Raw genomic sequence first — 25048 nt, forward strand, 5'->3', positions numbered from 1 at the left:
TAGTGGCATGAAATCTTGAAACAACTGACTTAGGTTCCACAAATAAGCCAACAAAGTGCAAAGGTAGTGGAGAAGCTCAAACATATTACCACTATCAAAAGTATGCCGATAATTATAATTTGAAATCTCGGACAGAATAACTTGAAAAATAGAAGAAACTAGTTCACACATTATTGAATGCTAATTTATACCTAAGCAATTGGAACAATTTGAAAAAACACAAGAGTTTGATCCAAGCGATAAGAAATGTCAGACTTTACTTGAAAAACATGAATTACTAGTTGAACATTTATAAGATGTAGTTGACATAATACTAAGTTTTCCTAGGAATCATGATTCAACACAACATATGCTAACAATTGCACCTTTTGAGTATGAAGCACCACTTGGATTATTTTGAGATAATTTTTTGATCATTTAACAACTCCAATGCAATGTTTTCTTAATAAGACAAATAAAACTCTTGGACCTATTCAAGACAATTTCTTAACAATAGAGTTTGAATATCATGAAAGTTCACTTGAGCACCACCTTGGATGGAATGCTTCTAAAAAAGAAAAAAGTACTAAAACTAAGTTTTTTAGCTTCTTAATAATTATATTCATGTGACAAAAAAATTGGTTAGCAAATTCATAACAATACTAACATATGCCCCCTTTGACATATAAAAAAGCAATAATAAAAGTGTGCAATTTTTAACTCTTCAAAATATTTGCTCCAAAAAATATAATACATCCAATCCAAGAACCAATTAAGTCAGTTCTAATTCAAAAAGGCATACTAACAAAACACAACAAATGAAACCAAAAAAAACATTAGAAACAATACCCAAAGAACTAGATATAATAAAGCAAAACTACAATTAAACAATGGCAACAACTTTAGAAAGGTTGACAGTAACATTAATGTGAGAACTTATAAATATCTCAACAAACCCTTTCCCACATGATTGTATTGACTTGTGGAAACCAAAAATGGGTACAAACTACATTTTAGGTGCATATGTTGTAGCTTCATGTTGTACAACATATAGGTTTTACATCATATATGACAAAAATAGATACAACAAGACATGCATTAAAGGGAATCTTAGAATTATTTAGCCAAGAGCGAATCGATATTAATGAGAATTAAAAATTTTGGAACAAATTTTTTAAACGTGCAATAAACATCTGCCCAATGAATTTTCAAGATGGTGAGATAAGGTTGTCATTTAGTGTCTCTACATTTTTCTATTAGAATGAATCCTCTATCATGGATGATATGGTGTACATGAGGGATGGGCAAGGCATCTTGTGAGCATCTCAAAAGAATATGTCTACTTTTTGGTGATGATGAATAATAACATAGATGACTAAGAAAACTCTTGTTACAAGTTGAAACATTTTCATTCAAAATCTTATTGAATGAGCTAATGTATCTTGCAAAAAAAGCATTGTATGTCTCTTACCTAGTTTGAACATGTGCATGAGATTGGATTGTCGCTAGCTGGAGGTGATTATTATCCTCACAACCTTTATATGCCCAATATATGGTGGACTCCAAGATTCATATGGTCCACATGATGTAATTGGGAGATGTGAAGAGCTTGCCCTTCCTTGATGGTTCCTCCTTATGCCTAGAGCTCTTTTGCCATGACATTTCTGACATACTAGTGGCTGGTAAGAATAATGTAAGTCATTTTGGATATCCCCATGAGCTTTCAACAATGGTAAATCTTCTACATCCAAAGAGGAGAGACCATCTTCGACATTGTACAAGAAATGTATAGGTACTGGTCTATAAGCTAATGGTTGAGACTACAACCAAATGGAATTAAGGCCCTTAGAACTTGGAAGACCTAGCTAGACCCTTTAGCCTTAACTAGTGTGCTTAAGGTAGGTGAGTGGAATTTAAGTGGAATATCACCTCTAAGAGTCTATCCACCAAAGGTAGAATAGCAAAATGTAAGACCGTGTCACCCCTATGTTCCCCCCTATGCTGAAGGCAAAAGCAAACTAGGCACCACCCTTTTTTTTTTGGCACTGCAATAGTCACACAGTGTTGTTACAAGTTAGCATAAGACTAGGCTTTGCAATGACACAACAACTTTGGATACTAAATTCCTTAAGTTGTGCAAGAACACATTTGGCCAATGGCGTGAAGGATGAACAATTGGTTTTTGGCTAGCTCTGTGTGTGTGTGTGTGTGCACGCACGCGCATGCACACAAGCGCATGTTCCATGTGTGTTTGATTCCCAAGGATGGACCATTTGTTATTTGCCTATGGGCCCTGAGGGGGGACTTGACCTATCATCCAAGCCAACTTTCACATCTTGTATCAAGCACATTTTGCCTCTGACGACAAATCTAAGGAGAGAAGATCATGTGTTTCAGATAGGCTTTAGTATATTGATCAACACCAATGCTTTAAGGATTTGGGGCCTTGTACCTGTTGCATCCTGATTCTAGTTGTAAGTATTTCAATTTCACTATTTATTCAATTATTCCCATTAATAGCATCGTTCACGTGTTGTGATAAGAAGATTGGGAAGGTTAACTTGTCTCATGGCAAAGTTACAACCTTGGCATTTCCAAGATCCTTCATGGCAATATCAATGTGTTAAATGATATTAGGGCATCGTTGGACAACACAAAATGCTTCATTATTGCCAAACTAATGTAATACTTCAACATCAACATTTTGAATGGCATCAGTGCATGCAAACTATTGGGCACCTTAGATATCCAGGTATCATGTCGGACAAAGTTATGAAGCAACTTTGGCCTTTTCAATAAAGATGTGTCCATACAAGCACAAGTTCCAATTAAGATATCACCTTTATATCTCTTCCTATCTCAACCATTCTGAGTGCTGCCATTGGCATAATCCCTATCTTCGCATAGAGTACAACTACACAGCCATTAGGCTCTGTGTTGTTCAAAGAATCGACTATCTTATACTTGGAAGTGCTTGAGTATACAAGATCTGCCAGTGATGGCTATGAATTGGCCCAAGAAGCATGACATGGCAATGCAAATGACCTCGTACATTGTTGAGTTTTGTTAGAAACTTTATGCTTTGTGGTTCCTAAGTGTGAGGCTGATTATTAAGCATCTAGAACCATAAATCACTGGACTTTCACCCATTGTTGCCTTCAAAAGCAGCCCCTCAATTTCCAACCTGCCAGTCATTATGAAGAATAATAAGGCTTGTGCCTGCTATATTAATTCTGTCCTTCTTGAAAGGAATTTCGTCCAATGATGTATTCTCTCCCATGTGTGTGTATTGCATCTTGTTTGGCAGCATGAATGGCTGTACAAAGGCACTGCCTAATAGGTGAGTTGATATTTGACTTCTTGATTATGACTATTAATAGTGCCGAGCTCAAATAGCTGTCTAAAGGGATTTGAGCTTCTGTGGTTGACCTGTTTTCAATAGCCTTCTGCCTATGCATTTTAGAAGCTCATCTATGAATATGACAGGAAGAGAGACCATCAGAACTAGACACCACTCATTGAAAGTGAGCGGCACAATGCCGAAGACATTGGCAAGGAAAGGAACATAGAGGATCAAAATGTGAAGTCCAAAAGATGCTGACATAGCTACCAGAAGCCAGGGATTAGACCATGGAGGCATTACTAGAAGGCTGGCATCTTCGGAGAGGGCGTTGAGTGAGTTGAACATCTCAATGGATACAAGTACAGATAATGCAAGAGTTGTGGCCTTAACTTTCCCCGTGCTGAAATAATCACATGGATTGTTATCAAAACTCAGCACCTCTGAGCCTGCAGTGAAAGGAGAAACTTGAAAGCCATCCCAATTGCTGCATTCCCCCCATCCTGTAAGTTGAGAGTAGCTGACGAGTGTATGCCCATCGCCAGAAATGTCAAGACCCAAGAACGACCCATGAGTATACCATATCACGAATACACCAACCGTTGCAAGTCCAACATATGAACCGATTACCTGCAAGTTAATCAATAAGAAATGTCAGCTCATTCATTGCAAGAAGAATGTAAGATTAAAAAAAGCAGGCCTCTAGAATTAAATGATTCATACCAGATATCTAAGCAACACCCATGCACTGATCAGTGCATCATCTTTATTTCGTGGCGGTTTCTTCATTATATGGACATCTGGAGGATTGAAGCCAAGTACCATTGCGGGGGGTCCATCTGTGACGAGATTAACCCATAGAAGCTGCACTGGAATCAAGCTTTCTGGAAGTCCTAATGCAGCTGTTAGGAATATAGAGACCACCTCCCCAATATTAGAGGAGATCATGTACCTGGATAGCAAGTTCATTCCAATACAGGGAAAAGTTATTAGTTGGGGGCAATTTAGGACTTCAAATTGCTACAACTATTTTACTGCATTGACAAATATACAAGGGTCTAATTGAAAAATTCAATGAAATTAAGGGACATCTTCAAGAAGAGAGCATCAGCAGAAGTGCTTTTGCCATTAAGATGCCAGGCAGGTTTAGTCCATCTTATGTGCAAAGAAGGTAGAGGAGTTGAGGAGATACCGAATGAACGCCTTCATATTGCTATATATGGAGCGGCCCTCAGAGACTGCAACAACAATGGTACTGAAGTTGTCATCAGCCAGAACCATATCAGATGCCTCCTTTGCCACCTGCATGCACATAAAACTTTCCTTAGACCCTTCTAAAAGATTCTCTTTCTTCATCAGACCCTTTTATAAGATTCTCTTTCTTCGTCAGACCCTTTTATAAGATTCTCTTTCTTCATCAGATTCAACGAAATCCTTGGTTCAAAAGACATTTTCTATTGAGGTGAAATAATAATCTCATTACTACACATTACAAGTCAAAAGCATTGAAAAATCAAATGTAAGTAGTTCAATGTAAGACAACAGTGTGAAAAGAAAGTAATCCTAGAACTGCAAGTTGAATCAAATTACTCAGACATCTGTGCTTACCCCCACATTTTGTAACTACTCATGTAGAACACAATATACTATGACAGTTCATCCAAAGGGGGGGAAATGAATAAGAAGTTCAATCAATGGAGAACCCATGCGACTGTAATAAACATCACCTATGAGAGACAAGATCGAATTTGAAGCTTGATAAGAGTTCTATACCCTTCTTGTCATGTGAATGTAAAAGAACAACTAAGCTGCTTGTTTAATAGTAGGCCATCTCACAAGCATGATACGCTTTAAATGTGATGAGCTATGGAAGTTTGATATACATGATAATAGACCAGACAACAAGAATGGGATCAAAGTGGTTCATCTGCATACCTCTGTCCCAGAGATGCCCATGGCTATGCCAATATCAGCAAGCTTGAGGGCAGGTGCATCATTTACACCATCTCCTGTCATTGCCACTATTTCACCTCCATCTTTCAGCATTCGGACTATATCCTGTTTGTGTCTAGGCTCTGCCCTTGAAAAGACTCGCCCACCTGAGCCTGCAAGAATTTCTGATCTTTGCTCCAGCGGCAGAGAGAAAAACTCCCGCCCAGTTAAACTTTTCATGCTCAAATCCTCGTTCTCAGAAAAGATTCCAATCTCTTTGCAAATAGCTTCTGCTGTATTCTTGTTGTCACCAGTAATTACCATCACTCGTATACCAGCCTGTCTACAGTCTTCAATTGCTTGGTGCACTTCCAGACGAGGAGGATCCTGTATTTCAATTAATCAAACTTAAGAAGACTGCAAGCCATTCGGGGTTTGAACCACAGCTTTCAGGAAGTTGCTGAAAAATGACATGCTAAGTCACACTGAGATGTGAGAACTTACTCTCAATCCTACTATTCCGACAAAAACAAGATTGCTCTCAATGATGCTATACTTAGCAGGATCCTGTAGCTTTATATGAGCAGGATGTCTTTCACCATCATAGTCAGAAAACTCTCCAAGTTGTTCTTTGTATGCCAATGCTAAGCATCGAAGTGCCTTTGAGGTCATCCTGTGCATCTTACTCAACCAAAGAGCTTGTATCTCGCCGGTCATCGGTACCACTGTTCCATTAGCCAACTGGATGAAGGAACTTCTCTCCAAAACACTCTCCACTGCACCCTTCAAAAGGTATTAAAAGTGTCACCATCATTCATCATTCAACTCTAGTCCTAATTCATAATAACTCATCTTAGTTTTGACAGTTCTACAAGCACTCATGGACTAGCACTGAGCATTGTGGAAGTGCAGTCTCTACAATGTGCATGAAATGAAAACAAAACACACAAGCAGCAGACCCATTTCAGATATGGCAAGAGACAAAAAGATCCAAGACGTCATCATTGCATACCTTTACAAGGAGCTTGGTCATTCCATTTCTCATTCGCACAATAACACCCATTGACATACGAGTTCGATCGAATTCTAGTAGAGCCACTCGCCTTTCTCTCAAACTCCACCACTCACAGCAAGCTGCAGAACCAACTAAGTTACCTTTAAGTACTCCATTATTTAATTGTACATTTGCAACACTCAATTCTCTTTAGTCTGTAGCTTTGTATTATTCGATTGTCATCATAATGTGTCAAATCTGCCAGCCAAATATAGAATGTGTACTGATAAAAACTAAGAAACATGTCTGTCATAAATAACAAGCTGCATAGTACTCACCTAATCTAACCTTGTCATCGTGAACAGCGTCAGATGACCATGCCTGTTGCTCACATACTTTCAGATTCACCTCTTGATCAGGAATCCCCATCTTTTCTACAAAAACCTGCACATATACACCAATATTATACTTGGAAATTCAAGTGCTTGCATGAGTAGTGGAATACAAGCCATTGAACTCATGAGCTGAGAAATGCTTGCAAAAGCCCATGGGACTACTCATTAAAGCTTTCTGATCCTCAAAGTTAAAACTTTGAGCTACAGTCACTGCAGAATTTAAGAAAAGGGACCTCCAGATTTATGAATACTTGTGTACCTTAAGAGCTGCCTCTGTAGGCATGCCTGTAGCATAGAATTGTTTTGATCTGCATACAACTTCAGCATCATTACACAAGGCAGCAACTTCAGCTATCGACTGCAAGTTTGAATCCAGTAGACCTTTAGACCATCCCAATATGCCACCTTCCTTGGGGTTATAGGTGGTACCTTCCACATGAAACTCTCGAAGAATATTGTCGCAGTGCCCATTCGCAACAAATTCAGTGACTGACATCTGGTTTGTGGTAAGGGTACCTGTTTTGTCAGAGCAGATCACTGTGGTGCAACCCAGAGTCTCAACACTTGGAAGCTTGCGGACAATGGCCTTTTTCTGGGCCATTTTCCGCGTGCCCAGTGCAAGACAAGTAGTAATCACAGCAGGAAGGCCCTCAGGGATTGCAGCTACAGCCAGAGCCACTGCAATCTTGAGATAGTAAGTACATTTTTCAATTGAAAACGTGAAGTTTTTGGGCCATCCATCAACAACTTCCCAGGAAAGGAAGTGTTTGTAGTTAATGAGCCAGACCAAGAAGCAGACAACTCCAATGGCAAAGGTAAGGGATTGCCCAAACTCATCAAGCTTCTGCTTCAGTGGTGTATCTTGGTCTTCCATAGCAGCTTCTTGTATCTGAGCTTGTATTTTCCCTATTTCAGTTGACATCCCAATGCTTGTGACGATACCAAGGCAGCCACCATTCACCACGACAGTGCCTGCAAACAGCATGCATTCTTTGCCTTGAATCTCGATGTCTTCTTGTCGTGTGGGCAGGGTAGATTTGAGTACTGCCATGCTTTCCCCTGTTAAGGAGCTCTGCTCGACACGCAGAGTAGAAGATGTCAATCTAGCAATCCTTATGTCTGCAGGGACCTTGTCTCCAACCCGCATCTCCACTATGTCTCCAGGGACAAGCTCTCTTGCAGGCAGATCCGGTATGATTTTGTATTCTCTCAAAACCCGTGCTTTATCAGGCTGTAGGTCTTTCAATGCTTGCAGGGCACTTTCTGCATTGCTCTCTTGCCATATACCAAAAATGCCATTCAAAACCACAATGCAGAGAATGACCAAAGGCTCAACATAGGCGGAGATGCCTCTTTGTGCATCATCATCAATATGGTCGCCTTTATTTTCAAGCAGCACAAGAACAAACGAGATCATAGCCGCAGCAAGTAGGATTTTGACCAGGGTGTCATTGATCTGTTCCAAGACCAGCTTCCACAAGGGCTTCCCCCTCTCCTTCTCAAGTTCATTCCACCCGTACTTTTCTCGCCGTTTCTGCACGCTAACATCATTCAAGCCTTCTGCAATGTCAACCTGGTACTCATACAGACACTGATCTACAGATCTGGACCATGCTGGATACCCCTCTTGGGAAGGTGCCATGCCTAGCACTCTAGCTGCTCCTTGTGCCAATGCTTCCTGCACTGAGATTGATCAGAAATATGAGCTCAGCTAAGCATTAGCAAATGGAGCTCTTCTTAGTAAACTGATTGGGCACAAATTGAGCGCTGCCAAGCATTAACAAATTTCATCATTGCCAGGCATCAACAAGTTTCATCATCCCCCGCAATTTAAAGCATTCCTTCGGTACCTTCCCTCTAATTTTTTCCCATTTGAATTCCACTTTGGGTCACACTCAAAGTGAAAACGGCAACCTTGTTGCTTGCATGGTCCCCTCGTATTCTTCCAACAGCCCGGAAAAAGACCGCCACAATACACAGGAAGAAAACAAATAAGAAAAATAGGGGATCTAAATGCCTACTTCCATTTCAGAATCAGGATCACAGTGACAAACAAAAGCAGACGAATCAAGAGTCCAGGGCTGCTCCCAACCAAGAAGGCTTGAAGGTGCTTCTGAGTGAGTTCATCGTCCTAAGGCATGCGCACATTAGCTTTTCTTTAAGATATGAAAAGGATCTTTCCAGGAAACGCAAAGAAAGAGAAAAAAAACTCCGGTAAAGTACAGGCTGGTACTTATAATAAGTTAACAAACGAACCTGTGAGAGACTTCTATTAATCTGCACTTTGCAAAGCCACCCACCACATAAAATACAGTTGGTTGTACACAGACTGTGCATACATATACATGCATTTAGATAGAAAAACTGTATGTGAACTCTAAATAAATCAGTACAATACAACTGTTTGTATATTCTACATCTACATATACACGCGTGATGCATCTATACAGAAAGACTTGATCTGAACACTAAATCAAAAAAATGCTCCCGAAAATTGATAGTTCCCATAATTTTGTCAGATAGGTTGATTTGGTCTATTGTGTGTGTGTGTGTGTGTGTGTGTGTGTGTGTGTGTGTGTGTGTATAATTATGCCTTGTAGTATACAAGGCTTGTAGATATACACGCAGATTAACAATGCTTGTAATATACCAATAAATAAGCTTTGATAGATAAGTATACAGATAGGTAAGTATACAGATAGGTTCATCTGTACTATGTAGCTGTCAAAAAATTTTAGATTTCACCCTTCAGTCCAGATTACTGTCTACTCCCAACAAATCAGAAAAGACATGGAATTATTATTCAGAATCATTTCCAACCCGCAATGGGTCTACTTCACAGAACCGATAATCGGGACTCAATAATCAATTCAATTGATATCATGATCAGACCTCGTGTTCCCAAAGCACTGCAGCAGCAGCAGCAGCAACAACAACAAGAACAGCCATGGAAGACAGTGACGAGCTGCTCCCTCAATTTTTTAAAAGTCTCGACTCGCCCCACAACCAGCATCACACCCAAACCCAATTGGCATAGTTTACCATTAATGCTTATTATTCTGCCTGTTAAAGCAACATCCAACCCCCGGATAAATAATCAAATTTTGGCAACCCACATCCCAAATCCTTTAATATCCTCTTTGGCATAATTAATTACTATATGATGATTGCTACCTATTAAGGATTCTTATTTTTTTGGGGTTAACATAGTCATGAGGTCCATTGGGTCCTTAAATCTTGGCACCTGAAGTCTCTGCACAGGTTATCACCCATTACAGCAATCTTGGACAGTAACAGAAAGATGCAAAATGAGGGCTCCATTTTGCAGATTTCTTACCTAATTAAGGCATCAAGGAGGCCAAATTCGGACTTAGATATATCATCACAAAATACCAATATTCGCCCACTCGAAAATGCCAAGGAGAACACTCATATTCGATCTCATTACCTATTGAGAGGGAGGGCTGCAACCCCTTCATATTCTCCTTGGAAGGAGTGTGAAATTTGCTTTATCATGACCACAAAGTGTTAAATTTCTTTCTTTTTCCCCTCAAAATTATAAGACTAAACCCTCTCCGGTCTCCCTTACCTCTCTTCTTCTTCTTCTTCTTCTTCTTCTTCCATTTTAATTTTTGAAGACTTGCCCTTGTGGATGTTTAAACCACATTAAAATCCCAAGAACTTTTGAAGATATGAGGTTATGGATCTTTAAAACATATTGAAATCGCTAAGTCAAAATGAAATCTTTGAGTTGGACCCATGTGTAATAACCCACAATCAAACCGCAACTTTAAGTTTCCTACGCCAACCGTAGTGACTCGTGGTCACGGAAAACCACCTTAGGAAAGAGAACTGCATAATAAAGAAAGGCTTAGTGTTTTAAGATAATTAAATTTTGTATGTCAAATAAAGGCTCAACATTTAAGACAACATAAACCATAACATTAAATCCACACTAGCGAAGCTTCCTTACAGTTTCTTGTACTTTAATCTCTCAAGATGAAAAAGAAGTAACACAAAGCACATGAAAGACTTTATTCCTTTCTTAAAGTGAAATGACTTGTAGCCTTCTTGGACCCTTCCAATGTCTTCTAACATGGGAGTTTAACTTAAAATATGCAACTATGTCTCAAAAAGCAAAGCTTAAATTTACATAACCTAGGGTATGCCTCTTCAAGATTTGCACATTACCAAGGTTTGCCCTTTAGCACGATTGTTGCATTGAAATAAGGAACCTCTCCTTCTTACTCGTATCACTCGCTACCTCAACAATATATACATGTGCTTATAACCTCAATGTAGATTCTTCTTCATCTTGCCTAGTGTTGCATCATCATTGTCCCCATTGTCACCTCACAAAGACTTTATTTCTTCCCCTCATTGATTTTGTTGTGTAAACTAGTAACGAATCTTCCACTTGTGACTTATCATTCACTTGAAAATCATGAGAATGGAATGGTCAGAAGCACACAAAACCAATCATATAGGGCATTTTACTATTTGGATGGAAGCACACAAGTACTATTCTACACTTTAAGAAAGTATTCTTAATGTTGACCTCCTAAATGAAATGTATTTTAATGTTACTTGCTCAACCTGCTTTCCCTTGTTACTCGGATCACCATGATAATTTTATGATATGAAACTTGAAAGAACCTTGAAGTTTGGACCTCTAAATTATGACCTTTATATTCCCTTGGCATAGAGTCCATATCTTTTGCTTTTTGAGGTGGCTTTCCCAATTCTTTTTAAGTTATTCCCCTCTTGTACCTTCATTGCAACTTCCTCTTGCTTGCTTTTCACATGCACATATTATCGTGAGCATTCTATCCTTTCCTTTATCATATACGCATCATTGTTTTGATATATCAACCTGTTGTTCAAATTGCAAGTCATGTTTACTCCTATCAATTTAAGCCATCTTTTGCTATCATTGATTGCAATTTAAGACATATGCAAGTTGGCAAAGAGGTCTAGTGCTACATCATGTGTGTGTGGTTGAGGGGAATGACTATTTTCTAAAGAAAATGCATTATCTAGGCTCTTAGGTTGAGCTTTTGAGCATATTTACAAGTTGCTACCATAGTTTGCTGTCAAAATCTTGTTGCTTCATCTCCAACTTTGTGCTTTTCATTGCTTCTAATTTTGCACATTTGCATGGTTTCATTTTGCTCACGTGTGGTCATTTCATCTTTAAAACTCCAAATAGACTCTTGAAGCTATCATGCGTATGTTCATTATCAAATGTATCTACTGAGCAGGGATTACATGCTATTGGAGCAGTTACATGTATTGGAGCAGTCTATGTCATTGAGCAGTTACAGATGTATTGAGACTTTGGGATTATACTCCGACAATTGGATGTTGCATTGAGTATATGTCTTGGTTCACAGGATGCTTATGAGCTGAGTCTCAGTTTTGGATCTGCTTTCTTTTGAGTAGACACCTATTTGTGTCAGGTTTTGCATTGTGCATGCAATGTGTAAATTAGAACACAACGAGGATGGTGAGTTACATTTGCCATCATAATAAACTTGACCTCTATGAGGCATTCCATCTATAGGATCACTTCAAGCCAATAAATTTGATATAGTGGTTGAATAATAAGTATAAATAACTCCATGAAGAGCTTGTGAGGAGAAGCTAATGAAGATAAGAGACATTTTATGAAAACAATGACATTGAGTAATTTATTTTATATTACTACTTTATTATTTTCGCTATAGGTTCGCAAAGCCCCGAACCTCTTCCCAAACCTACCTCCTTTTCCAAACCTCCCTTTTTCAATCAAAACCCCTCCCCTCCCCTCTTTCTCACTTGTAATCTCTCTTTTTCTTTTCCCCTTCCCTTTTATATTAAAAGCCCCCCCTCGCCTCCCTTTTTTAAATTAAAACCCCCTCCTCTCTCTCTCACTTATAATCTCTCTTTCTTTTCCCCCTTCCCTTTTTAATTACTACTTTATTATTTTCGCTATAGGTTCACAAAGCCCCGAACCTCTAGAGGGCTTCCCAAACCTACCTCCTTTTCCAAACCTCCCTTTTTCAATCAAAACCCCTCCCCTCCCCTCTTTCTCACTTGTAATCTCTCCTTTTCTTTTCCCTCTCCCTTTTATATTAAAAGCCCCCCTGCCCCCCCCCCCCCCCCCTTCCCCCCTCACCTCCCTTAAAACCCCCTCCTCTTTCTCTCACTTATAATCTCTCTTTCTTTTCCCCCTCCCCTTTTTAATTAAATTCCTCCCCTCTCCCCCCTCTCTCTCTCATGTGTAGAGCCTAGGCTCTCTCTCTCTCTCAAATTAAACTTGTTAATTTAAAATTTTTCAGGGAGAGAGAGTAAAATTTTTAATTTAAAGTTTTTTTGGGAGAGAAAAGAAGGAAAAGAGAGAGAGAGAGAAGAAGAAGAAGAAGAAGAAGAATGATAAAAAGAAAAAGACGCAAAGAGAAGGGAGGCAAAGAGGAAAGAGAATAGTCTTTTTTAAATTAAACTTTTTTCTTCTCCCCCTCCCCCCTCTCTCTCATGTGTAGGGCCTATGTTCTCTCTCTCTCTCTCTCTCTCTCTCTCTCTCTCTCTCTCTCTGTGTTAGATTAAAATTTTTAATTAAATATTCTATAAAAATAAATTTAAAGTTTTTTTGACATAGTTTTTCACACACTTTGAGAGGGAGATAGAAGAAGAAGGAGAAGGAGAATGATAAAAAAAAGAAGAAAAAGATGGAGAGAGGGGGGAAAGAGAAAATAGAATAGTCTTTTTTAAATTAAATATTTTTAATATAGTTTTTTACTTAGAGAGAGAGTCGGAGAGGAAATATATAATTTTAAAGAGAGAGAAAATTAGGGGAGAGAAAGGGAGTGAGAGAAAAGAGAAAAATAGAGAGAGATGAAAAAATATATAGAGAGAAAAGAGAGCGAGAGAAAAAAACTTGAAAGAGAAAGAGAGAGGAAAAGAAAAATAAGGAGAGAGAGAGAGAGAGAGAGAAAGAGAGAGATCGAAATAAATATACAAATAGCAAAAAAGAAAGAAGAGGAGAGACAGGAGGAATATAGAGAGAGAAAATATAAAATTTGAGAGAGAGAGAGAGAGAGAGAGAAGGAAAAGAGAGGAGAGAGGGGGGAGAAGAAAAGGGGGGAGAGAGATTAAGAGAATAAAAGCAGAGTGAGAAAAGAAGAAGAAGAAGAAGAAGAAGAGAGAGAATTTGAACACAGAGAGAGAATTATCGAGAGAGGAAATATAAAATATAAAAAAAGAGAAAAAAAGAAAAAAAGAAGAAAAATGGAAAAGATAGGAGGGGAGAGAAGAAAAGCGGGGAGAGAGAAAGAAGAAGAAAGAGGAAAAGAGGAAGAGAGATGGGAAAAAGGAGAAAAGAAAAGTCTTTTTTAAATTTAAATATTTTTTTAGAGAGAGAGGAAGGGAGAGAGAATGAGAGAGGGGGGAAGAGAGAGAGAGAAAAGATAAAATTTTAAAAAGAGAAAGGGAGAGAAAAAAATAAAAATCGGGAGAAAGGAGAGGAGAATAAAAGGGGGGAGAGAGAGAGGAGAAGAAAAGAGAGAATATCTTACTACTATATTATTTTTGCTATAGGTTCGGAAAGCCCTGAATCTCCAAAGGGCTTACTAAACTTACCCATTTTCCAAACCTCCCTTTTTCAATCAAAACCCTCTCCCCTCCCCTCTTTCTCGCATGTAATCTCTCCTTTTCTTTGCCCCCTCCCTTTTTTCATTACAAGTCCCCCACCTCCCTTTCTAAAATTAAAACCCCCTCCCCTCTCTCTCACTTATAATCTCTCTCTTTCTTTTTTCCCTTCCCTTTTTAATTAAATTTCTCCCCCCTCCCCCCTCTCTCTCTCATGTGTAAGGCCTAGGCTCTCTCTCTCTCTCTCTCTCTCTCTCTCTCTCTCTCTCTCTCTCTCTCTCTCTCTCTCTCTCTCTATTAGATTAAACTTTTTCATTTAAAGTTTTTCGACCTCTAGAGGGCTTCCTGAACCTACCATCTTTTCCAAACCTTCCTTTTCAATCAAAACCCACTCCCCTCCGCTCTTTCTCACGTGTAATCTCTCATTTTCTCTTCCCCCTCCCTTTTTTCATTAAAAGGCCTCCCCTCACCTCCCTTTTTTAAATTAAAACCCCCTCCCCTCTCTCTCACTTATAATCTCTCTCTTTCACTTCTCCCCTTTTTAATTAAATTCCTCTCCCCTCCCCCCTCTCTCTCATGTGTAGGGCCTATGTTCTCTCTCTCTCTCTCTCTCTCTCTCTCTCTCTCTCTCTCTCTCTCTCTCTCTCTCTCTCTCTCTCTCTCTCTCTCAGTTAGATTAAACTTTTTAATTTAAATTTTTCTTTTAATTTAAAGTTCTTTGGGGAGAGAGAAGAAGAGAGAGAGCGAGAGAAGAAGAAGAAGGATAAAAAGATGAAAACGGAGAGATGAAGGAGAGAAAGAGGAAAGAGAATAGTCTTTTTTAAATTAAACATTTTTCTTCTTTCCCTCCCCCCTCTCTCTCATGTGTAGGGCCTTCATTCTCTCTCTCTCTCTCTCTCTCTAGATTAAACATTTAAATTTAAAATTTTAATTAAATATCTTAAATTTTTTAATTTAACCTTTTTAGACATAATTTTTCACATACTTTGAGAGGGAGATAGAAGAAGAAGAAGGAGAAAGATTAAAAGAAGAAGAAAAAGACAAAGAGGGGGGAGAAAGAGAAAAGATAATAGTCTTTTTTTAATTAAATATTTTTAATATAGGTTTAGACCTAGAGAGAGAGACGGAGAGGAAATATATAATTTGAAAGAGAAAGAAAATAGGGGGAGAGAAAGGGAAAGAGAGAAAAGAGAAAAATAGAGAGAGAATTATATTTATATATTTATTTATTTATTTATTTATTTATATATAAAAGAGAGCGAGAGAAAAAACTTGAAAGAGAAAGAGAGAGGAAAAGAAAAATAAGGAGAGAGAGAGAGAGAGAGGAAAAAGAAAAAGAAAAAGAGAGAGAGGGGGGAGAAGAAAAGGAGGGAGAGAGATTGAGAGAATAAAAGGAGAGAGAGAGAGAAAAGAAGAAGAAGAAGAAGAAGAAGAAGAAGAGAGAATTTAAAGACAAAGAGAGAATTATAGAGAGAGGAAAGACAAAATTTAAAAGAAAAAGAAAAGAAAAAATTTTAAAGAGAGAAGAAGAAAAAAAGGAAAAAAGAGGAGAGAGTAGGAAAAGAGAGGAGAGAGGAGAGAGAAGAAAGAAGGAAAGAGGAAGAGAGATGGGAAAAAGAGAAAAGAGAAAAATCTTTTTTAAATTTAAATATTTTTTGAGAGAGAATGAAAGGGAGAGAGGAGAGAGGCAAGAAGAGAGAGAGAGAGAGAGAGAGAGAGAGAGAGAGAGAGAGAGAGAAAAGACAATTTAAAAGAGAGAGAGGGAGAGGAAAAAAAAGAAAATTAGGAGAAAGGAGAGGAGAAGAAAAGGGGATAGAGAGAAAGAGAGAGAGAGAGAGAGAGAGAGAGAGGAGAAGAGAGAGAATATAAACATAAAGAGAGAAATTTATATATAGGGAAAAATAAAATTTGCATACTTTAAGAGAGACTGAGGGGGGAAGAAAGTGGAAGGAGAGAGAGAGAGAGAGAGAGAGAGAGGGAATATGTAGGGAAAATTATAGAGAGAGGAAAGATAAAATTTAAAAAGAGAGAGAAGAAAAAATAGAGGAGAAAGAGAGAAGGAAAAGAGAGGAGAGAGAGAGAGAGAGAGAGAAAAGAAAAATTTTAAAAAGCGAATGAAGAGAGAAAGAGAAGAATAATAATAATAAAAGGAAAAAAGAGGAGAGGGAGAGAGAAGGAAAAGAGAGGAGAGAGGGGGGAGGGGGAGAATAAAAGGAGAGAGAGAAAGAAAGAAAGAAAGTTATATTAACGTCTTCTAAAGACCAAAACTGGCCTATGAGACAAACTGTGATACAACTGATGAGGTCCAGCTTTCCAAAATAAAAGTGCTGAATAAAAAGCTAAAAACTGGAAACTGAAAATACGGTGCTGTGAGTGTGATAAGTGTCGTGTATGTGTATGTGCGTATGTAGCTCTGGTACTCCAGATAATGGCTACAAAAGGGGAACAAATGTCGGCTGTGATAGGGGAACAACTGTCGGCTATGATAAAGTAGTGCAATGTGTATATGTAACAGATGCAGGGAGATATACTATCCTAGGATGTAGTAGCAGTCGTCGAAGTCGCTAATAGCAGGTGATCCCTCCTGGATGTAGGATGTGGTACATCGGTGGTGGAGAAAGAGCAAACTGGAGATCTGAGATCCAATGTGTCGAGTGTCGTCGGATCTCAGTCTGCTGTCGATGTAGATCAAGAATCCTCCGGATCTCCTGTCGGTGTGGCTGTGGGGTCCGAAACCCACGGATCCTCGTGCGGCGTCGGGTACGCTGGTCCTCAGCCTGCTGTAGTGTGAGCCCGGAGGTCTGGCTGGAGGCTGGTACAGTAGCTCTCACTCTGTCTATCTAAAAGAACTGTGTAATAGTCGTCTGGGTGGGCCCCTCTCTGACTGGGACCTGCTGTGTGCTCTGCTCTCTGATGTGCCATGCCTCTCCCAGAAAACGGCCAAATGATCTCTGATCCATATCAGTCATACATCCCTGAAGTGAGCTGCTCAATGTGTATCTAGATCTCAACTCTGAGTATGCCGGGCATCTGAGAACAAAATGCTCCTCACTCTCCACCTCTGATCTGCAAAGGGGGCATATCCTCTCCTCCCGCGGGATGCCACTGGCTCTGCCACTCTCAATCATAAGCTGATGTGATGATACCCTGAGCTGTCCAATAAGAACTCTCAATCGATGTGGCATATAGATCTGCATATATCTCGGAATCTCTATGAATCCCTGCTCTGATATCCTCAAGAACTGTGTATAATAATGTGCCATCTTCGATGGCAATGGCTGTGCAGGGCTGACCCATGTCCTCTGTATATAAATATGCCATATCTCCTTTCTGATGACTCTGTTCCTCTCAGAGAGAGAGAGGGTGTAAGTGGGAGCCTGAGTATCATATAGAAGAGGTGGGAGTCTATCAATGTCCAACCCATGTCTGTCAAGCCAAGCTCTAGTCTGTGCATACCATGATGTGGTATCCCCCGCTCGAGCCATCTCCTGAGATGCCATATATGCTCTATATGCAATGCGATCTCTGTCCATATCCTGAAATCTGTGTAGGAAGCAGACTGTCTGAAATAATGCCTCGACTAGCATAGGCGGTGTGGCAAGCTCTGCTCGCACAATGTCATGTGGGACTGAGGCCTTGCTGCGAATCAATCTAGATATCGTGATCACCTGAGGTCTCTCCATCAATGTCCATACATAATCGGCAAGGCCTGGCCCCCATATAGCTGCTCCATACATCAGTGCTGGAGTGACTAGAGTATCAAAGAGCCACCCCTTGGTGTGGGGCTCCTGAAAATGTGCCTGATGACACTGTCGCTCCATAAGAGCCAATGCTGAGTATCCTCTAGTGAGGCGGTCACGAGCTGCCTGTGTCATTGAGAAAGTCCCTGAAGCTGCTGTAAAGGTGACTCCCAAATATACATATGATCTAGTGACCTCAATACTCCCTCCTGCTGTGCCATGAAAATACTCTGTCTGCGTATCTGAGCTGATGTATGGAATATAAGAACCTTGGTTTTACCAAGGTTCACTGTCATGCCTCTCTGTATGCAAAAATCATCCAATGCTAATAAATGCTGCTGTAATCCTTGAGCTGAGTCTGAGACCAACACAATGTCATCTGCATATAGTAAGATATGAACTGTGGCTCCACTGAGATCTATACCTCCACCGGCTCGATGTTGAATAAACTCTGCTATCTCATCAATGTATAGCCCAAATAGAGTCGGTGAGAGTGGGCATCCTTGCTTCACACCAATGGTGCTCACAAGGGGATCTGATATACCTCCCGGACATCTGACTCTGCCAGTAACCCGCTCATATAGTGCATAAATACCCCACATCATGTCATCATCCACCCCTAGATCAAGTAGGCGTCTGAAAAGCCTCTCTCTCGGAACGGTGTCAAAGGCTCTGCGGAAATCCACAAAGCAACAGTACAGTCTCTGTTTCTTCACTCATGTCTGGTCGATCAGACGGAGAGTGAAGATGTGGTCTATGGTAGAAAATGCCCGTCTGAACCCTGCCTGTCCGGGTGTGCGCATGCACTCTCTCTCTGCCAGCGTGCTGAGCTCCTCCTCCATCACCGTGCCATAAAGTTTGGACAAAACTGGCCCAATCATGAGAGAGAGAGAGAACCAACATAGGAGAAAAAATAACTAAAATAGAAGGCAGAGAGAGAGAGAGTAAATAAAAAAATTAAAAACAAAGAGGGAAAAGAGGAGAGCTGCAAACAAGCATTGAGCATACCCATACAATAGTAGGGGAGGAAGACACCATGGAAGCCTACCCATTTGATAGACCCCCAACTGGTTGCTATGAAATAGTCCATATGAAGGAGAGGCAATCATCACAACCCCATGGTTATGTAGGAGACTGTAGGTTTGTTCTTATTGTTTCATTATCATCTATTCCCAAAGGGCCATTGATGGCTTCATGATTCAAGCAATACATCTCAAGCAAGCTCCACCTCCATAGCCTCAATTATCATGTAAGCTTTTACACGCTTTTACATGGCCTTATTTTTATACATGGCCCTAATTTTTTGGATACCCTCCCATCTCATCGGCTTAAACCAGTCTTCTCTTACCTTATACACACTCATGGGTTTTTTAAACTTCATGAATTGAAATTTTCATGCTCATACCTTACGATGTTATTACAATTTGCACAAGAGTCAGATCTCTTGCAAAATAAATTTTCACCAAAAATTTATGAGAGACACTCTAGTTTTTGCTTCTCTTTTTGTTCTAAAATTTTACCTTTCTTTGTGCACAGCTCTCCTTTGTTAAGCCTTCCTATAAGGGGTTAACATTATCCCCTTCTAGACTTATGCTACTCCCATAGCACTTTGCATCCTAATGTGGCTAGCATTGGTGGGTCATGAAGCGGGTGGTTGGAAATAATGCTACAATTTCGGGCCATTGTTGGTATGGATGGGATTAGCTCTTTCTTTGGTTGTTGGGGGTTGGAATGCTATAGAGGGAAAGAAGGAAGAGGGTAGGATGATGAGGCCACTAGTGCCATTTGGTTAGTCAAGTTGACCTACAAGTTGTACTCTTGCCATAGAAAAAAAGGTGCACTTCTTAAGGGTGTATGCCTACTTTATTATGATGTCATTGTCATGCAAATGTGAGTGCAATTAGGAGATGAGTCGAACCTCAAGTAAGCTTGCAGTGTTGTCACACTTGAGGGCATATCTACTACAAGGGGAGATGTAGTGCAAAGCTCAAGATGACAAGTCTACCGATGTGCTCAAGACATCCTACCCTTGAGGTGCCCTGAGTCTGTAAAGTGGAGAAGGGCTAGGGAATTGGGGTCGTAGCTTGCTAGTTCTTGCCACGAGATTTGTCCAACGTGAGGACCCCTAGGTTATGTGATTGTGAATGTTTTAATGAGGCTTTTGTTTACTTTTCTTCTTTTATTTTCTTTTTTTTCTTTTTAAAAAATATAAGTTTCATTATGGTTTCCTTTAGTTCCTTGGCATTACCAGGGTGAGTGGTCACAATGATCTTTCTAGGCATGCCCTGTTCATCATGTAGATCTTTGGTGCTACTCTTGTAAGCAAGGGGTATAGATGGAAGGAAGGGGTGGCAACAACTAGCGAACTTGCTAGCATTCATATTCTCTAATAGCTCAAAACAATACATAGGTAATAGAGTAGCATGAAGAAGTAGTCTCACCATGGCATATCTATCAATTCTTGCATTTATGTCAAAAAAGAGTGGATGCAAACCCTCTTCTCCTATCGCCTTCTTTTGATCATGTAGCTGGAGAAGTAATCTTAGGTAGTTGCACATGGTAATGAAAGCAAGGTCTCGGCACGGTTAGAAGTTATCCACGAACCATTTAAAAGAGGGAATCAAGCCCTTCTCATGAAACTTGAGGCTATCTTCCAACTTTTTAGTGTTAACATTGAAGATTAGAGGGAAATCATATCCTACCATGCGTTTTGGAGTCATAGTCAACCTATGTCTCCTAGGATAAGGCATGTAGTTGGGATTCTCCTTTCAAATGATAGTGCACTATAGAATGTTGACCGTGCCTCAATATTGTCATCCAAAATATTCATTCTCCATGTTGATTGGGAGTCATAGCCCTTCAAGGTCCTTGATATCCCAAATACTTTGTCCTACTAATGGTCGATTGGTTCTCGCTACCACATTGTTAGGACTTGAGCTTTTCATTCCAACCATTTCTACCCTAGTCATGAGGATACCTAAATTACATTTTGCATTATACTAAGTGATAGAACCTTTCTAGGTCCACGTGGAAAGTTGAAAGAGATCTCATTGGGGATTCTTAAGTTTTCTGCTACTCCCACTCATAGATCTCCCTATCCTAATTGATTGAGACTAATTGAGATATGTTGAGATATCAAGCTCTACATGAGCTAGCATCCACTATGTGCCTTGGTGATGTGGCACAATGTTATTCACTAACGTGTTAGGTGACAACCAACATCAGAATACACCAGCGATTCTACAGCTAGACTACACCCGTGTAGTGCATCCTTGATTATGGCACATTTATCGTGCCACCTCTTCTTTCCTAGCAGGTTTATACTTAGCAATCACACATACATATGTTCTGGTACTTTCATATTAGTCTTTTATCATGTTATAGGCTTAGTTCTTTTGTGCGAAAGAAGAAGAAAGAAAAAGAAAAAGATTGCATACCTATCTCTCTATTTGCTCAATTCTTCATTACTTTTATGTGTATGTGTGCTCTTGGGTGCTTCACCTCTCTCCCCTATTATCTGTTTTCATGGTATCAAGGCCATCCTATGGTTGTGGGGAGCTCAATTGAAGGTTGAGGTGAAGGTGTTGGAGCACGAAAGCAAGAAAGCAAGCAAGAAATGGGTAAGAAGCTCTTCCACCTTGCTCAATTTTCCTTAGGTTATAGCTATGCAAGAGACTCCTGAGGCTGGTAGGACCTCTCCACCGTGATTTTTGCCATTTGGGGTCATTTTGGCCTTTATTCTAGATCTACAAGTAGTTCCAACAATAGTTTCTAGATATACTACGATTTTAGTTGTGTCTGCCATTTACAAGTGCACATGTTACAAATTTCGAATATGTAAGGTATCAAGTGTTTGCTAGGTTGCAAACACAAAAGGAATTTGCATAGAGATTGCAAATTGCAATTATTATTGTCAATGGCAGTCGCATGAAAAAGTACTATCCTCCTTCCCATCCGTTGCACGATCCACCGATGCACGAAGCTCCCATCACCATCTACGTGGCCACAATTACCGAACTAACAGATCAAGATGAAGAAGCAGTAGCACCCGCCTACCTCTAAATCAGGTCACTGCAGAACGGACATATTCTTTTGATGCCCTGATTGACGAAGGGGCCAACCGTAATGTCTTGACACATGACCATTAGACACACATTGGTCAGCCTAAATTATAGCCCACAAACGCGAAACTTAGCCCATTTGGGGGCAACACTTACTCTCTCTTAGGAAAATGCCAAGTGGCTATCTCCGTCGAGTCTAGAAGTATCCCAGTCATCTTTATTGTGTTACCAAACACTAAAGGGGCCAGTGATAAATCACTACTAGGGCGCACTTTCAAAAAGCAGACAAACTGCAATGTGGACTACAACCTAGATCGCATTCACCTGACCGTGGGCAATGTGTGCATAGTAACTACTTTCAGCAAGGGCCATCTTGCGCCTTCTACAACTGCAGAGCCACCGATAGAGACCCCCACGGCCAAGCCTAAGGAGAAGGGCATGGATATCTTACCCCGTGCCCCAACCGCCAGAAGCAAACCCACCCAAGCCATTTACATGGCCAGGGACCCCACGCACATATGGGCGCCAAAACGGCGAGCGCCACCTCCTGGTAGAAGCAGAAGCACGCTCCTAAACACAAAAACTATCAGTCGCAGCCTAAGAGGTAGCCCAGGTGCCATCGACATGGGCACACCAACACGCCACGATGGATATTGAAAGATCTCCTGTGAGCACAAGGATACTATGAGGGCAACCCCTGGATATGGGTGCCTAAGGGCAGACACCCAAGAAGATCAACTTTGGGCAAACCCACTCCAGCTGGACCGATTGGCACAGGCAAAGCACAAGTCGCAAAGAACGCTGACCTAGCAACGGTGATGATTAAGGGCACCCAACACATTCAATGTCCCAAACTGGATGATCTAGCACCATCCAGGTCAGAGGAGGTGCACATCCCCATACCCGCTCGAATGGATTGCAGCACGCCTCCTATGGCACGGGAGCCCGCTGCAGCATTTCCAAATGATCCAAAGTGCAAAGTCCCATTGACGATGCCTGCAAGGGAGTCACCACTGTCCAGCCCAACTGCGCCATCACCACCAGTAGGTCTTAAGCCTTCGTACGAAAGACGATCCTTCCTTTCAGCGGCCAAGGATCTTGCTGAGACCTCGGGGAATGACGTAGTGATATGCATCAAGGAGTTGGACGACACCTTCACTACATTCGCTAGAAGCTACGAGAGGCTTGACCTAGGACTTCTTGACGAACCCCTCACTTCTGATGTTCGCTCATTGCCATGCACTTGGGAAGACTATGAGTTCATGACCATCAAATTTCCCAAAGTTGCAGCCGAACTAATCGCTAATGGAGAAATCTCGAAGGAACAAGCTATTCTCAGATGACTAGTCACCTTGTACCGCAAACTTACTCGCTCTACTCCTGAACGAGAACTGGAGGAGCTCGTGCAACTTGCCAGCTCTGCTTCTCCATTCCTACAACTGTGATACGCCTTACGACTCCAATGGGAGAAAAAAGGCCGTCGGATCATGACCAATGCTGAGCAAAGGAGGGCAATCAAAACAATTGAACGCGACCCTACGTACGTGGCACCTCTTTCATTCAGAGTTTTGGCCATTACACGCAGCTTACACTTAGATGATCAGGCATTGGCCCATCCGTACATTGACCAGTTTCTCACACAGGAGGAGTTGCACATTGCTAGTCACCTCAACTCGGGGGACATCTTTCATGACGTCTTAACCTACATCACTCAAGCTTCCCTACAGCCATGCGAACTTGATTGTCATGCCCAATTTGAATACAACCCTAACCTTTATACCTGGCTTATGGCCAAGTAGCTAACCCCATGCAGCCCATGCGAGCCTTCCCCCCTCCCCCGCAAATCCTGAAAAGGATCCCCGTACCACTTAGGAAAGAGGGGGGAAGAGCAAGTGACAACCAAGGGACTAACCAAGTGATGTAGCAAGAAGTGTAAAGGCTAACAGTGCTCAACTAAATTCAAATAGGAAAGAAAGCAAGGAGGAAGTAGATTTTGGTTGTTAATTATTTCTAAAAAGTTTCATCCCCTTAAATTTGCCCGACAAACTGTCACACACATTTTTTCTTGGGATATGCTAGGAATGAATCAAATCGTAACTCTAACATTGACTTGGGTAATGACAGGCACCTACCATGGCAGGACAGGGTAGACTTCCATTTACAGAAGCGAAGATGACAAAATATGGAATCAGCATCGAGACGCGGGGATTCAGCCAATTCACATTCAAGCATACCATGAACCTGGATGAGGCCATCTCGAAGGAGCCGGCTGTAAGAGAGCTGGTGGACAAATGCAGCCTCCAAAAGTACATAGAGAAAGTCGGGCAGGCTGTAAACTACAGCGTGTGCGCAGATTCTTAAGAAATTTTGATGAAGGACGAAGCTGTGGCATAGTCACGGTAAGGGCAGGTGATCAAGAAAGACAGATACATGCGCCCCTTAATGTAGTCACTGTCGAAAGAGCCCTAGGACTCGTGCCCAAAAAAGAAAGATGCCCAAAAAGAGATGTGTACGCCGCTGCTGATGCTGAGTCTAGGAAAGACCCGAAATGGCAAAAACTCGAAGCATCAACCACCATAGCTCCTATCCCTATGTCACCTGGTACAGACTACGATGCCTACGTGGCCGAGCTCCTAACGCTGCTGGATACGGCAAAGGAGGAAAAGAAGGTGGCCTTGCTGGAGCTAGAAAAGGAAAGGGAAACCTCGGCATCCCTGAGGCTCGAAGTTTCAAAGCAAGAGGCTAATCGGCAAAGGGAGGCCAAGGCATTACAAGATCAGCTGGAGGCAAAAAAGAAAGAGGCCCAGGATAACAAAAACTGCATGAGATAGAGGCTAGAGGACGAAGAACAAAACCTGGTGGCCGAGCAGCGGAGCTTAAAGTTGCTAGTGCAGCAAGAGAACAGTCAGACTGGAGGGGTATGGACCATTGGCAACTCAAGAAGGTGATCCGAGCGAGTGGCAGGGGAATACCATGGCAAA

At 40.9% G+C, this 25048-nt stretch overlaps 1 protein-coding gene across 7 annotated transcripts; it reads right to left on the bottom strand.

Moving 5' to 3' along the window:
* Positions 1-2597: 2597 nt before the first annotated feature.
* Positions 2598-10894, bottom strand: LOC148016618 (calcium-transporting ATPase, endoplasmic reticulum-type-like). 7 transcript variants are annotated; one of them, XM_087663648.1, is made up of 9 exons: positions 10832-10894; positions 6900-8323; positions 6584-6689; positions 6264-6385; positions 5756-6034; positions 5255-5638; positions 4512-4621; positions 4043-4271; positions 2598-3949 (listed from the first exon to the last, which is right to left on the bottom strand). In XM_087663648.1, the coding sequence occupies exons 2-9, from the start codon at positions 8280-8282 to the stop codon at positions 3380-3382; spliced, it is 3183 nt and encodes a 1060-aa protein (XP_087519774.1). In that variant the 5' UTR covers positions 8283-8323; positions 10832-10894; the 3' UTR covers positions 2598-3379. The 7 variants fall into 7 exon arrangements, with proteins under 7 accessions (XP_087519774.1, XP_087519773.1, XP_087519771.1 ...); XM_087663647.1 differs by having other exon boundaries at positions 10794-10893; XM_087663645.1 differs by lacking the exon at positions 10832-10894 and adding an exon at positions 10089-10223.
* Between the last annotated feature and the right edge of the window lie 14154 nt (positions 10895-25048).

The sequence above is a fragment of the Lygodium microphyllum genome, chromosome 23, assembly GCF_053477565.2.
Source record: "Lygodium microphyllum isolate KBCC chromosome 23, Lygodium_microphyllum_v1.1.10, whole genome shotgun sequence".
NCBI classification, from domain to species: Eukaryota; Viridiplantae; Streptophyta; class Polypodiopsida; order Schizaeales; family Lygodiaceae; genus Lygodium; species Lygodium microphyllum.

Excerpts from the sequence above, each read along its gene's own strand:
- LOC148016618 (XM_087663644.1), bottom strand. The coding sequence starts at position 9,653 with ATGCTGGTTGTGGGGCGAGTCGAGACTTTTAAAAAATTGAGGGAGCAG. Across the intron at positions 6,386-6,583 it reads CGATGACAAGGTTAGATTAG|CTTGCTGTGAGTGGTGGAGT; the intron begins GTGAGTACTATG and ends TTGGTTCTGCAG. Across the intron at positions 3,950-4,042 it reads GGGTGTTGCTTAGATATCTG|GTAATCGGTTCATATGTTGG; the intron begins GTATGAATCATT and ends ATTAACTTGCAG.